Below are 15,140 nucleotides of genomic sequence, written 5' to 3' on the forward strand. Positions count from 1 at the left end.
GTCAGTATCGCGTTGCGATTTTTTATTATCGCATTGCGATAGTCAGTATCGCATTGCGATTTTCCCAATTCGCGTTGCGATTTACTTATTCGCATTGCGATTTTCCCAATTCGCGTTGCGATTTACTTATTCGCATTGCGAATTGGGAAAATCGCAACGATACTGTAGACCATCACAACGCGATTTTCAACTATCGCATTGCGAAAATGCAACGCGAATTTGCGATAATGGAGATCGCGTTGCGAATTAGCGATCGCATTGCGATTTTGTTGGTCAATTTGGCAAATTCGGAAAAAGTTGGTTAAAATCGTATATTATATGGGATTTTTGGTCACTGAGGTTATTTTCACTAAAAAAAACAACTAAAATATTGGTCATGAATGAGTTATGTATAATATTAAATAATAAAATGAGGAACGATCGAGTCAAATATAAATAATTAATAGAGTTTGAATTCATCAAATTAAGAAAATAAAAACACTGCCAATGTTACAAACTCAACTGCTCCGTTTGATCCTCCCTTTACCTTTTACCATATCCTCACGAAGGGGTCGAAAAGAGACTTGGGTAGGGGACCATCCCATTCCAATGATTCCCACCACTCCTTTGATGATATCTCAATTGAATGAGAAAGATTTGCAGACGCAGATGGTGGGACATTATCAAATTTGGGAAGATTAAGACCCATCCTTTTTAATCTTGGACAGTCCACAATCCGAATATATCCAAACTGAAAGAGAGAAATTTGCAGATGCAGATGCAAATGCAGATGGTGGGACAATATCAAGTTTGGGAAGATTAAGACCCATCCTCTTTAATTTTGGACAGTCTACAATCCCAATTTTTCCAAGAGAATCACAAACCAGTACTCCACCAGCACTGCAAATGCTCTTCAATTCCGGTAGATGACTCAACACCAATTCCCGTAATTGTGGAAGATGAAACTCTGTGATAACCATTCCTCTTTCCTCCGGTTCAACTTCTGATGTTATTATTTCCTCCAATTGCTTACACCCAACAACATTAAGCCTTCGTAAATTTGGCGGCACACAGTTGGAGGAGAACAACTTTTTCATATTTCTGCAATCTTTTATTTCAAGAGATTTAAGAGATGAAAAGGAGGAAAGTGAGAAGAGGATAAAGCTGGAGAAAAGCGGGTATTCCTCACTGCAATCAACACTGCAACACCCAATATCCAATCCCTCAATGTCACGTGGAAGCACAATCCGGTTGTTATAGATGTTACGATCTCTTACAACAATTTGTTTTCCTCCATATTCAGTAGACTTATGAAAGTATCTATTTCCCACGTAGATTATGTATTCACGAGGCTCTTCTCGGCCACGACAAGCTTGGAGATACATATTTAAGTTGTGCCAGTCATAAAACCTCCCTTCAAGAGTTCCCTGCAGTTTCTTCAATCCACCAACCTCCTTTCCATTTATCAGAGTTTCACCGACGATCAAGTCTTGAAGACAACAAAGTCTTGAAAGTACTCCATTCGGGATTTCCTTGATCTTTGTTCCTCGAAGATTCAACTTCTTTAAAACTTCAGGATTTGACAACGATGGAACATTCCCTAAATCACAACATTCAACCAACAATGAAGTGAGGTTCTTCAAATTTGATAAGGAATGCGGAAGACTCTTGATAGGATTGAAGGAAAGATCAAGAATCTTGAGTTCATTCGCATCATCGAAGAAGCTTTCTGGAATACTTTCTATACGACAATCAGACAACAACAATGTTGTGAGCCCGGGACACTTTGACAAGGAAATTGGAAGACTCTTGATAGGATTTTCGGAAAGATCAAGAACCTTGAGTGCATCCATATGCTTGAAAAATCGTTCTGGAATACTCGCTATATTGCAATGAGACAACAATAATGTTGTGAGCCTGGGGCACTTTGGGGGTGACATTTCCAAGGGTATATATAACCACTGATTCCATATCAACGAAACTTTCTCTAGATTCATGCTCCATTCTTGCACATCTGGTGCCTTTTCTAACATCATGCCGGCTTTTACCAAGAATCGAGATTTTGCAGTACGCAATGCCATGTCCCTTAGAAGATCATGCATTTTTACAGATCTTGCATGTTCTTCGTCAGCAAAAACTTCCAGCAAGCAATTGCTGATGAGTCTATTCATTATTGCACGACCCCTGTCAAACCCTGCCCTCATGCTATCCATTTCTTCCACAAGCCCTTCTGCGATCCAAAGTTGAATAAGACTTCGTTCTTCAATTTTCCAATCTTCCGGATATAATGCACAACTGAGGAAACAGTCTTGAAGTTTTGGATTCTTTAAACGATCATAACTAAATTGTAATTGTTGGAACACTTCATCTTCGAATCCATTAACACTCTTTTCGCGTAGACTTAATTCATTTAGTGCATTCCTCCATTCTGAAATGTCATCAATGCCCTTCATACAAGAAGCTATAGTAATTACACCCAAGGGCAAACCTGCACAATGCTTAGCAACTGATCTTGCAATTGGTTCCACCGCTGGAATATTGAGAATATCACAGCCCGCCTTCTCTAAGAACAACTTCCATGCCTCTTCTTCCGTCAGAGGCTTCACTTTAATCATTCTACAACCCATTTGTCGACACACATCAGCTGATCTTGTTGTCAACACTAATTTAGTCCCATTTGATGGCTCAGGAATTCCTATTCTCTCAAGTGAAACCTTCTCCCATAGGTCATCCAAGATCATCACAAACCTACTCTTCTGAGACAATGTTTCAAAGAGCCTCCCTGCCCTTGTAGTTTCATCTTCATCACCAGAAAATTCTACTCCAATTTTACTAGCAATGTCTTTCTGCAGTTTAGCAACATTCATCTCTTTGGATACAGTGATCCAAATCACAATATCAAATTTCCCTGTCTCTTTTAAGAGTTGGTTGTTTATAACCTTCATGATGCTTGTTTTCCCCACGCCACCCATCCCCCAAACTCCAATCTTTGGAACCTCATCATCCATCAAGCAATTCCAGATATCTTCAATACATGCCTTTACAGCTTCACCTGATAAACTTGTTGTCGATAAAACTTGTCCTATCCATTGAGGATTGTCAACCACCAAACCTCCATGAAACTTACCATGTTGAATAATAAGTTCTTCAACTTCCGTAATACTCTTTGACACATCTTTTGTGTGAAATCCACGTGTAAGAGCAGTACTTTCACCGATTCTTCCATCAAGGGCTTGCACTTCGACATTGACTCTTTCAACATTTTCCAACCATATCTGGACTTCCGCCTTGAGTTTCTTTCTCGGCTGCAGCTCTGATCTCATTATAGATTCTGTGTCTTTCTTCAAACCAATCAATTCCTCCAATTTCCTTTTAAGGTTCTTCCGATGTTGATCAAGGCTTCTATGATTGTCCAAGTGTTTATCTATCTTATTCAGAACAAAGTCCATGGCTGCAAGTCACAAGCAATATGTTAGAAACTAAATAATAACGCATCATTAGGTGAATGTATCTAAACATGACTAAAAATATAACTTCATTTTTTCTCTACAAAAATGTTTAAGAAATTATAAAGATGTAAATCAAGAAGTTTCACTCTCACGAATAATCAAATTAAATTAACATAAATTTAAGAGAGTGAAATTTCAAAATTTCAAGGCACAAAATTAAATCATGAATAAAAATACAAAAAAAAAATCTGAATTATAAGATAGTTTTTGGGTACATGGCTGTCAATAAACAAAATTTAACAGTAAATTTAAGGTCTATTTACATAACGACTAATCAAATGTTTCTTTTTCTTTATAGTTGACAAAAAATTAAAGGAAGATCCTATGAATCGACCTCAATAGTTAAGGGGAGTGTTGTTCTCATTAAAGGTATTGGATTCGAGCAGTTGCGTTTACAGTACGTGCGTTGTCAATAATTAAAAAAGATTATGAACATCTTGTAATCAGACAATTTTAAAAAACTTAATGTTGTTTTATCTTTTTGTTATCAATCATTTATTACTACTAATACTATTTATCTGGCATTATCATTTACAATATTCAATCTTAATGATAATGAAATTTGCTTTCATTCTTTGCTATTATGTTTTCTATTAATTTCTGATTATAAAAACAAACTAATAATTTATTCTTAAATATTTCCAATATCGAAAACATGCAAATTAACAATCCAATGCAAAATTGATATAATTGTAAACTAAAAGTAATATTACAATAATTAAATAATTTATAAGGGTATTTTAAAATGATTTAGCGAAATATTCTTAGTCCAATTAATCAAAATTATATTTAATTTACATTTTAATAAAATCTACATATTTCTTTTAATGAAAAATTAAAATACTAAACGAAAACTAAAAGTTAAATCCTAACCATAAGGAAATTATCATAAACAACAAAAAGGAAAATTTAATCTTAAAATAATATTAAGGAAATAATTTTAATTAAACATTTAAGGAGAGTATTTTAAAAGAATTCAAAAAAATATTAACATTTTAGAACACAAATCCTAAATAATTTGTAGGGTAAACTACACTGGTGACCACTTAATTATTGTCAGATTTCATTTTGATCACCGATGTATCGATTTAACCAGTCAGACCACTCAACTATTTAAATATTTCAATCAAGTCAATGTTCGTTAATTTTTTAATGGGAGAGGCGGCGTGGCAGTTAAAAACTTGGTATAATTACATATTTGGTTCTCAATATTTATACTTCTATCAATTTGGTCATAATATAATTCAATTAAAATAAATTTAATCTCTAATTAGATGATGACTTGTGCCACTACATGATTAGAGGATATTTTCTTAATTTTTATTTATTTAATTCAATGAATTTTTCATCGAATAAGGTGGTGACATGTCCCTATTAAAGAGATAAAATAAACGGGAGGAATGCATTAGGGGGGCATCAAACCTAAGACATTCTAAAGCCAAGCACGCCTTAACCACTCAGCTAAGCCTCCCATTTGGTTCCATATTACAACATGTTTTATATAACTTATTTCAATTAATGATAGAAAAAATGAAGTGAAAATGATATCAAGAAGATTCAAACCTGAGATTGTAAGCATGGATGAAACAATCATAACTACTAAGCCAAATCACATATTTAAAGAAAAGTTTTAGTATCTTTTATATATTCGTATTTTTACTCAAAAATTTATTTATCTCATAATATTGTTATTGATATAAAAATAAAAATATTCAGATGATATTTAACTTTTAATATTTTTAAACAAAATAAGTTTAATATTTTATTTTCAAAACCAAATTCAATTTTTTTTATATTTTTAAACAAAATTTATGAAATAATTCATTTCATATAAAAATAAAAATATTTTATATATTAAAAAATAAGTTTTATATTTTTTTATATTTTAAAACAATTATATTTAATGCAAGATTCAAAAATATAAAAAAAATCGAATTCAGTTTTAAAAATAAAATACTAAACTTATTTTACTTTGTTTAAAAATATAAAATATTAAAAATAAATAAATATCATTTGTTTATATGAATACAAAAAAAATTCTTTAAATATGTGATTTGACTGAGTGGTTATGATTTTTTCATCTATGCTTACAGCTCCATATTTGAATCTCTTTGTTAGCATTTTCATTTCATTTTTTTTTTGTCATTAACGGTAGTAAGTTATATAAAGGTTACTATGGTGTCTCAGTTTCACTCCTCCTTTGGTTCTTCTCGCCTTTTATTTTTTCCTCTTTAATTGAGCGATGACATGTGTCGTCATCTCATTAAATTAAAAATTTATTAAATTAAATAAATAAAAATTAAGAAAATATCATCTAATCAGATAGTTTAAATTTCATAAATACCTCTTTTGAGAAGGTTGTTCGAAGACGATGATCGGAGAGAAGCAGCTGATGAAGAAAACGGCCAAATGAAGTTCCTTGGTTTGCAGAAGAGCCGCTATTCACGCCCTAAATTTAAACTAAGCTTCACCTACAACACAGAGGAAATTTCTGGGAAAATATGAGGAAGCTCCGCTGCAACCACTTCAAAGAAATGCAAATAAAAGCTTGGTTTGAAATTATTGCCCTCTGCTGCTTTTAATTTCGTGTGGGGTAGGTCCTACCTGTCTGAAATAATGTTGGATCCGTAGAGCCTGACATAATCGACAATGAAATCTCTCTTCTTTTTCTAAGTTTCTATGACACTCAACGATGTTCATGCATCTGCTTTGGAAGCGGCCCCGCTTTAAAAGATTACATGGGGTTTTTCTGTTCTTAATCTTGCCTTATGGTAATTGCTTGATGAAACTTGTGCATCTTAATCGTGATGAGACCAGAATATGAAAGCATTTGAATTAATTTTCAAAAATAAAAAAAAAAGACCCAAATCAAAAGTCAATGTCAGGATCTTTGAAAAGATGGAAAGCAATAACATTGAAATAATTTACCATCAAGCATGAATTTTCTCAGTGTCAACTTCTTCAAAGCTCATTTAAGTCGCGCAGCAAGTAACCTCGCCAGAACTATGTGTAAGCGTAAGGTAAAATTACCATAGTAGTCCTTGTACTAAGTGGTAGATTGCATTTTGGTTCTACTAAAAAATGGACTTTTTTTTTGTCTTGAATAAATTAGTCCCTCCGTTCAAATTTTTGTCATCATCCCCACAGTTAAATGCTAACTTGACAGAAAAAATGGCTTATTAAATAATTGGTCATTATATTTGATATTTTCTCTTAAATTAATACTTTTACTTTTTGTTTGATACCGAATTTTAATTCCACCAATTATTTTGATATATTTTTTTATATCACTGTCGAACACTATGACATGTCAACATCAAATTTTAAAAGGTGACATCATTCGACTATTTTTTTTTAAAGAAAATAAAAATTAGTATATATATATATAACATCTACTTGTAGAACATAATATTACTAAGAGTATAAATAAATAAAACATTTGATGAATTATTAGTATAACATTTATTTTTTAAGTTAATTTGATAAGATAAATAAAAATTTTATATTCATTTAATAAACAAACAAATAAGAATATATGTGTGTTCAATTCATTTATGTTCATAAATAAGTTCGTTTATGTTCATTAACCAGTTTGTTTAGAATATCGTTTACTTTTTATTTTTCTTTATATTTTAAATATTGGTGAATGTAGGGACGAAATTAAACACATGATGAAATTAAACACATGATGAAAGTTGAAGTTTAAACTGTGAAACTTAAGGAATTTGAATATTAGTGATATAATTTTACCATATTTTAACTTACAAATGAACATATTCGTGAAAATTGAATGAATATGTTCGTGAACATATAAACAAACATATTCTCAAACGCTAAGAGAATGAACAATAACACTTTAAAAAAAGTAAACGAACATAAACACGATATTGAAAATTTAAACGAATATGAACCAAACATAAATACTTTTAAAATAATCAAACAAACACAAACATAACTTTATTCGTTTAAACTCTACTTATTTATACCCATAACTATTACTTCATAATTTCACTTTCTTTTTTTTTTGATAAGTCAAAATTTTATTATCCAAATAGCGATACGCTACAGAATACAATCAGAGTTCAATACAAATATTTACATTACAAAATTCATTGGTCAGCAATACCCCAATGATTGTAGAGAATAAGATTCAGGTTATCAACTTTATTGAATTTTCTACCATTCAGTTGGAGACAAACAACAGATTTAATATTCTTAACTAGTTCAGTAACAGGAGTTGATCGGCCGTGATACAGTCTTCTGTTCCTTTCTTCCCAAAGCAAGTAAACCAATGCATTCAAGGCAATCTTCATTACAGTAGATAACAATGATTTTCCTTTCCAGTTTGAGCTCGCCATTTCCAAGAATTCTTCCCATAAGTATCCTGTAAAATGCAAACCAGAAAAAGCGAAGATTTGTTCCCAAAGAGAAATAGCAGTAGGGCAAAGTAAGAAAAGATGGTCTCTAGTTTCCACTGCTGAGTTACATAAAAGACAAGAGCAATCATTAATAAGACCGATACGGTGGAGACGATCCTTGGTAGGAAGTCTGTCGAGAAAAGCCATCCAGGTTATCATACTATGTTTTGGAATGTGCAGAGGAAACCAAACGAGTTTATGCCAATGGACCTTCTGATTTTTCGCCCGAATGGAATCCCATATCGAGCTAGCTTTAGTAATGCCCGAGAGGAATGAGTTTTGTACCTCTGGTCTCAATTTAAGAAGTCGTCTGATGCACCAACTTGTATTGGGTTTAGCTTCAATTCCAAAAGTAAAGATGAATTTATACATAGTTAAAAATTATTAATTTCAAATCATTATTAATCCAATAATTGTCCTTATCTAATGAAATAATGAGATTTTAGTTAGGTGGCGAAAATCCTAATATCCGATCAAATCCAAATCAAAGTCGTAATGATATTAACTTGGCGCCACGTGAATCATCGGTCAACGGAAAGGCCACTCACGTTGTATCACATTATTTAGTTAGGTTTTTAGCAACTCTTCCACCATCCTACAACATTAATAAATCAAGGTGAGGGGTAAAGCTGGTATTTACTAATGGAATAGATTAGTAAAGAAAAATGAATCTCGTTTTGTAATATCTGATCTAAATTAATCGATCAAGAAATCAAAAATAAATGGTTGTCTCTTATTCCCATATGTAATGGGGTAAGGGGGAGGTAAGACAGTAGGCTGCCTCCAACACTAGGTTGAGAGCAGTTTTCGTAGAAGATCTCTGAATTATGAAATGCCTTCCATGAGACTCAATCTCACAAACTCAAGATTAAGAAATAAATGATTAATTTAAAAGAAATACTTTTTCAACATTAAAATAGTCTGAGTAAAGTATATAGATGATCCACCTGTCTTCCTCAATACATTCTGCATAGAATATTGATGCTGCTTCGTGGGACGATGCTCTTCGTGATCCTATTGTGAACCCTGAAGCTTTGTTTTAGCTTTAGTAAAGTTTTTCTTTCTCTGTCAATAAAGAAAAAATAATCATTTGATTTTTATTTTTGGCCACCATACTAATCACATGGTTGAATTTTTTATTAATTTATTTTGTCCATTTAATTGTAACTTTAGGCAAAATAGGCCCTAATTAATAACTTATTTTACTAAATAAAAGATTAATGATGAAAAGGGAGTTTTGAAATTTAAAAAAGTTAAATTAAATCTTATTATGTATATGAATCTGATTAAAATAATAATAATAATGTAAATTTCCAATCTTTTATTGATAAATAAGAAAACTTATTTTACTATTAAAAGATTTAACATTTAAAAATTTAATCAATTGAAACTTATATCAATATAAAACAAATTAAAATAAAATTTAAATCATGATAAATTAAAAAAGTAAATTTTTTTATATTCTGTAGAATATATATCATACCAGAAAAGAATATAAAAAACTCAAAAAAAATAACTAAAAAAATAAAAGATACAAACAAAACACCACCATAAAAAATGAAGGATAAACATCATCAACATTGACATAATAATAGAATATAATAACTTATTGACATTTGATTTTATCACAATTCAAGCACGACATAACTGGAATGACTATAAACAGTTATTAACATGAGAAAATTAACATCAGGATTTAAAGTAGAGATAAATTAACAAAATGACTAAATAATCACCGAGTAGAGAGGTGATGAGATATCAAACCCCTTACACCCATTTACTAGTTACGTTTTCAAAGATTTTCCCACCATCAGTGGAAGACCTTACTACAACGGGAGTCATGACTTCTGTCTCCATAACGACGATAAAACTTTTCTGAAAACTTTTTGACAACATACAATTTGGGATTCTTCATATACTAATTCAATCATACAACATGGAAAAGATTAATGAGATCCTTATTTTCCCCAAAAACGTACACAGATGAGGAACAACAAGAACAAAGAAGAGATATATAATAAGAGAATGACACAATATTATGCATTTCAACGTCAACAACTACTGGTGCAGACAACTTGTTTTGCCAGCTTCAATCCTTAAAAAAGTGGAACAACTTTGCTCAAGGTACTTCTGGAAAGGAGCAGATAAATCTGCTGTTGGTGCTCGTGTGAGCTGGGAAATTATTTGTCTATCCAAATCGAAAGGTGGCCTCGGACTGAAGAACATTAAATCTTGGAATAGAGCTTGTCTCATTCGTCTAATTCGGAAAATATTAGCGGGAGATGGATCACAGTGGGTTGCATGGTTAAAGGCATACGTTTTTAAGGAGCAGGACTTTTGGCAATTCCGAGCTGCTGCAAATGTAAGTTGGAGTATCGGCAGAATATTAAAATCAAGGGCTGAAGCTCTTCCAATTCTTTCAGTCGGTTCTCCGCAAGTAAAGGAAATTTGGGACTTGATTCGATCTAAAGGGCAAAATGTTTCATGGCATAAAATAATTTGGTTCCCATTGCATATTCCGAAGTTTAGTTTGATAGCTTGGATGGCTTTACTGAACAAATTGCCAACTAGAGACAGGCTTCTTCGAATGGGAATTAGCACTGACGGTATTTGTGTTAATTGCAACAACTCAAACGAGACAAGGGACCATCTCTTTTCGCACTGTTCACTAGCAACAAATCTCTGGAACTCAATTCTGAACCTTAATGGGATGAAGACTACTTATTTATCATGGGAAGATATGGTTTCGAAGGCATGTTCATCATGGAAAAGGAGGTCTCTTTTTATTACCATTCTTAAACTCTCTTGGACTGCTTTTATCTACTCTTTGTGGCAGGAAATAAATCAGAGAATATTTCAAGGAAGACGTAGAACGATCAAACGCTTGCTCAAAGATGTTAAAGACGTTGTCGGAATCCGCCTCAGGAGAACTAATATTAATAGACTTGATAGTACGAACTTAAGGCTTTGTAAGGTTTGGGGTATAGTCTAACCAATCATTTTGTAGGTTGTTTATTTGATTCTTTCGTTCTAGATTGGTGGATTGATTGTAATTAAACCTTGAGTTGGGTAATAAAATCATAATTATCCAAAAAAATATTAGTTAAACGGTGATAACTCTGCACCCTAAATGTGTCAAGTCAGCTTTTTGTGACATAGATAACAATGTTTAACGACACAATTGTTTACCACTTAAATCAGTCCCGTTGGTAAATCTAATCATATCTTCAAAAACTCATTTAAGTCTCTCGTTCAAGTGAAATTATCTAACGAATTCTGTTTATTATATAATTTATAGTTTCAACAAATAAAAATCATTTATCTCACTCTTTTTCTCTATGTTATTATCAAATATGGAAAAAGAATGAAGATTTATCCTTGGAAAAAATGACATAAATGATAGTTATTAGTAGGATTATGAATAACGTGATAAACGGGATTCCTATAATACTTTTTAGTGTAAACTACCAGTTTAATATCTAAATTATCAATTTTGATTCGTTTTAATACCTAAATTTTTATTTTTTTAAAATTATTTCTGACATTTAGGTTTTGTTTCATTTTAGTATCCCACTGTTAAAAATTTAACGTACGGGTTGACGTGGCATAACTCCAGTGGAGGGACGACCAATCTGAACGGTGGACTGCAAGAGAATGAAGAGTCGACCAACATAGTCCATTTTCAGGCTCATCGGGTTGTGGACCATGGAAATCGAAGGATGAATAAATCAAAGAGTGCATCATCAATTTGGGGAGATTGAGGCGTTTCTCGATGAAACAGATGCCAGAATTGCGTTTAGGGGGTCGAAAAGGTGCGGGATGGAAAGTTTGAATTTTATCGGCCAACGAATACGAAAATCGACGATTGTAGACGTGGTGGCTGACGGATACGACGTTCGACGACTGTAGATGCGACGACGGACGAGCCCATCCGTTAAGTTTTTAACGGCGGGGTACTAAAATGAAATAAAAAATAAACGTTATGTATGATTTTGAAAAAAAAAATGTATTAAAACGAACCAAAACTGATAGTTTAGATAAATGTGTAATTTATCCTAAATTTTATTCATATAATAATCCAGCTTTCATTCACCAAAGTAATTCCCCGTAAACAAGAAAATAAAAGCAATGCCAATGGCCCGTAGTTCCCCCGACTTTTAACAAAGAGCTATCCAGTTTGATCCTACTAGAACACCCTCACCAAGGGCTCCAAAAGAGACTTGACATCCTATTGACACTGATTCCCACCACTCATTTGGCTTTATATAAACACCAAGAGAGAAGGTGGAGGTACATATGCAGATGCAGATGGTGGCACATTATCAGGTAGGGGAAGATTAAGACCCATTCTTTTTAACTTGGGACATTTCAGTACTTCAATTTCTACTAGAGAATCACAAACCACTACTGAATCCACACTGCAAATGCTCTTCAATTCCGGTAGAGAACACAACTTCAATATCCTTAATTGTGGAAGATGAAATTCCACGGTAACCATTACTCTTTCATCCACTTCTGATGCTATTATTTCCTCCACTTGCTCACACCCGACAACTCTAAGCTCTTGTAAATTCAGTGGTACGCAGTCTGGGGAGAACAACTTTCTCATATTCCCACAATCATATATATGAAGAAATTTAAGATATGAAAAGGAGCCAATTGAGGAGAGGATAAACCTGGAGAAAAGGGGGTATTCTTCACTACAATCAACGTTGCAATCCCAGATACGCAATCCCTTAATGTCACGTGGAAGCATAATCTGATAGCTGTAAATATTACAACCACATACAACAATGTCTTTTCTTACTTCTTTACCCACCGCATGCCATAGTACACCTCCCACAGAGATTATGTATTGTCGTGGCTCTTCTCGACCACGACAAGCTTGGAGATACATATGTAAGTTGTGCCAGTCGTAAAACCTTCCTTTAAGAATTTCCAGTTTCTTCAATCCACCAACCTCCTTTCCACTTATCAGTGTTCCTTCCACGATCAAGTGTTGAAGGCAAGCAAGTCTTGAAAGTATTCCATTTGGGATCTCATTTAGGTTCTTTGACTGATCCAGATTTAGATATTCGAGACTCACCAGGTTTTCCATTCCTTGAGGATTTGCTTGATATATGTTCTTTGGAGATCCAACTTCTTTAAAACTTTAAGATTTGACAACGATGGAACATTCTCTAAATCTTTACAATAAGCAAGTAACAATGAAATGAGATTCTTCAAATTTGATAAGGAATGTGGAAGACTCTTGATAGGGTTGAAGGAAAGATCAAGAATCTTGAGTGCATCCATATGATCGAAGAACTCTTCTGGGATACTCCTTATACCACAATCAGACAATAACAATGTTGTGAGCCCGGGACACGTCGACAAGGAAACTAGACGACTCTTGATAGAATTTCTGGAAAGATCAAGAATCCTAAGCCCATTCATATGCTTGAAGAACCCTTCAGGAAGACTCGCTATATCACAATCAGACAACAACAATGTTGTGAGTCTGGGGCACTTCGGGGGTGACATTTCCAAGGGTATGTATAACCACCGATTCCCATCAACGAAACTTTCTCTAGATCCTTGCTCCATTCTTGAACATCTGGTGCCTTTCTTAACATCATGCCCGCTTTTACCAAGAATCGAGATTCTGCAATACGTAATGCCACGTCCCTTAGAAGATCATGCATCTTTACAGTTCTTGCATTTTCAACATGAGTAAAAACTTCTAACAAACAATTGTTGATGAGTCTATTCATTATTGCACGACCCCTGTCAAACCCTGCCCGCATGCTATCCATTTCTTCCACAAGCCCTTCTGCGATCCAAAGTTGAATAAGACCTTCCTCTTCAATTTCCTCATCTTCGGGATACAATGCACAACTGAGGAAACAGTCTTGAAGTTTTGGATTCTTTAAACGATCATGACTAAATTGTAATTGTTGGAACACTTCATCTTCGAATCCATTAACACTCTTTTTGCGTAGACTTAATTCTTTTAGTGCATTCCTCCATTCTGAAATGTCATCAATGCCCTTCATACAAGAAGCTATAGTAATTACTCCTAAGGGCAAACCTGCACAACGCTTTGCGATCGATCTTGCAATTAGCTCCAGCCCTGGAATATTGAGAATATCACGACCCACCTTCTCCAAGAACAACTTCCATGCATCTTCTTCCGTCAGAGGCTTTACTTTAATTACTCTACAACCCACTTGTCGACACACATCAAAAGATCGAGTTGTCAACACTAACTTACTCCCATTTGATGGCTCAGGAATTCCTATTCTCTCAAGTGAAACCTTCTCCCATAGGTCATCCAAGATCATCACAAACCTACTCTTTTCAGACAATGTTTCAAAGAGAATCCCTGCCTTAGTTGTTTCATCTTCATCGCCAGAAAATTCTACTCCGATTTTACTGGCAATGTCTTTCTGCAGTTTAGGAATACACATCTCTTTGGATACGGTGATCCAAATCACAATATCGAATTTCCCCGTCTCTTTTAGGAGCTGGTTGTTTGTAACTTTCATGATGCTTGTTTTCCCCACGCCACCCATCCCCCAAACTCCAATCTTTGTGACCTCATCATCCATTAAGCACTGCCAAATATCTTCAACACAGGACTTTACAGCTTCACCTGATAAATTTGTTGTCGACAAAATCTGTCCGATCCATTCAGGATTGTCAACCACCAAATCTCCATGAAATTTTCCGTATTGAGTAATAAGTTCTTCAACTTCCGTTGTACTCTTTGACACATCTTCTGTGTGAAATCCACGTGTAAGAGCATTGCTTTCACCAATTCTTCCATCAAGGTCTTGCACTTCGCCATTGATTCTCTCAACATTTTCCAACCATATTTGGACTTCTGCCTTCAGTTTCTTCCTTGGCTGCAGCTGTGTTCTCATTATAGATTCCGTATCTTTCATCGTACCATTCAATTCTTTTAATTTCCTTTTAAGGTCCTTCATATGCTGATCAAAGCTCATGTGATTGTCCAAGTGCTTATTAATCTTATTCAGAATAAAGTCCATGGCTGCAAGTCACGAGCAATATGTTAGAAACTGGGCAACACAGTTAATGAACATGGGTAGAAAGCAATATATGCCATGGACTTGCAGTTTATGAAAAAATCAAGTTAATGAACGTAAAAAGAATGAAAAAGAATCATGTTCCTTGCTGTTTATGAGATTTGAAAGAAATACCTCTTCTGACAAATTTGTTCGGAGATGACCGG

General features: G+C 33.9%; 3 protein-coding genes and 1 pseudogene across 3 annotated transcripts; 1 reads left to right on the forward strand and 3 right to left on the reverse strand.

Annotated features, from left to right (window-relative positions):
- Positions 1 to 496: 496 nt before the first annotated feature.
- Positions 497 to 6,004, reverse strand: LOC120202811 (probable disease resistance protein At1g61300). Its single transcript, XM_039203175.1, has 2 exons — positions 5,833 to 6,004; positions 497 to 3,430 (listed from the first exon to the last, which is right to left on the reverse strand). The coding sequence occupies exon 2, from the start codon at positions 3,426 to 3,428 to the stop codon at positions 678 to 680; it is 2,751 nt and encodes a 916-aa protein (XP_039059106.1). The 5' UTR covers positions 3,429 to 3,430; positions 5,833 to 6,004; the 3' UTR covers positions 497 to 677.
- Positions 6,005 to 7,597: 1,593 nt separating this feature from the next.
- Positions 7,598 to 8,053, reverse strand: LOC120202812. The gene has a single exon (XM_039203176.1). The coding sequence runs from the start codon at positions 8,051 to 8,053 to the stop codon at positions 7,598 to 7,600; it is 456 nt and encodes a 151-aa protein (XP_039059107.1).
- Positions 8,054 to 9,944: 1,891 nt separating this feature from the next.
- On the forward strand, positions 9,945 to 10,898 carry LOC120202813. Its single transcript, XM_039203177.1, has one exon. It carries the CDS (start codon positions 9,945 to 9,947, stop codon positions 10,896 to 10,898), a length of 954 nt encoding a protein of 317 aa, XP_039059108.1.
- Positions 10,899 to 12,167: 1,269 nt separating this feature from the next.
- Positions 12,168 to 15,140, reverse strand: LOC120202814 (annotated as a pseudogene).

This window comes from Hibiscus syriacus, unplaced genomic scaffold (genome assembly GCF_006381635.1).
Source record: "Hibiscus syriacus cultivar Baekdansim isolate YM2019G1 unplaced genomic scaffold, ASM638163v2 tig00009009_pilon, whole genome shotgun sequence".
Lineage (NCBI taxonomy): Eukaryota > Viridiplantae > Streptophyta > Magnoliopsida > Malvales > Malvaceae > Hibiscus > Hibiscus syriacus.

Excerpts from the sequence above, each read along its gene's own strand:
- LOC120202811 (XM_039203175.1), bottom strand. The coding sequence starts at position 3,428 with ATGGACTTTGTTCTGAATAAGATAGATAAACACTTGGACAATCATAGA.
- LOC120202812 (XM_039203176.1), bottom strand. The coding sequence starts at position 8,053 with ATGGCTTTTCTCGACAGACTTCCTACCAAGGATCGTCTCCACCGTATC.
- LOC120202813 (XM_039203177.1), top strand. The coding sequence starts at position 9,945 with ATGCATTTCAACGTCAACAACTACTGGTGCAGACAACTTGTTTTGCCA.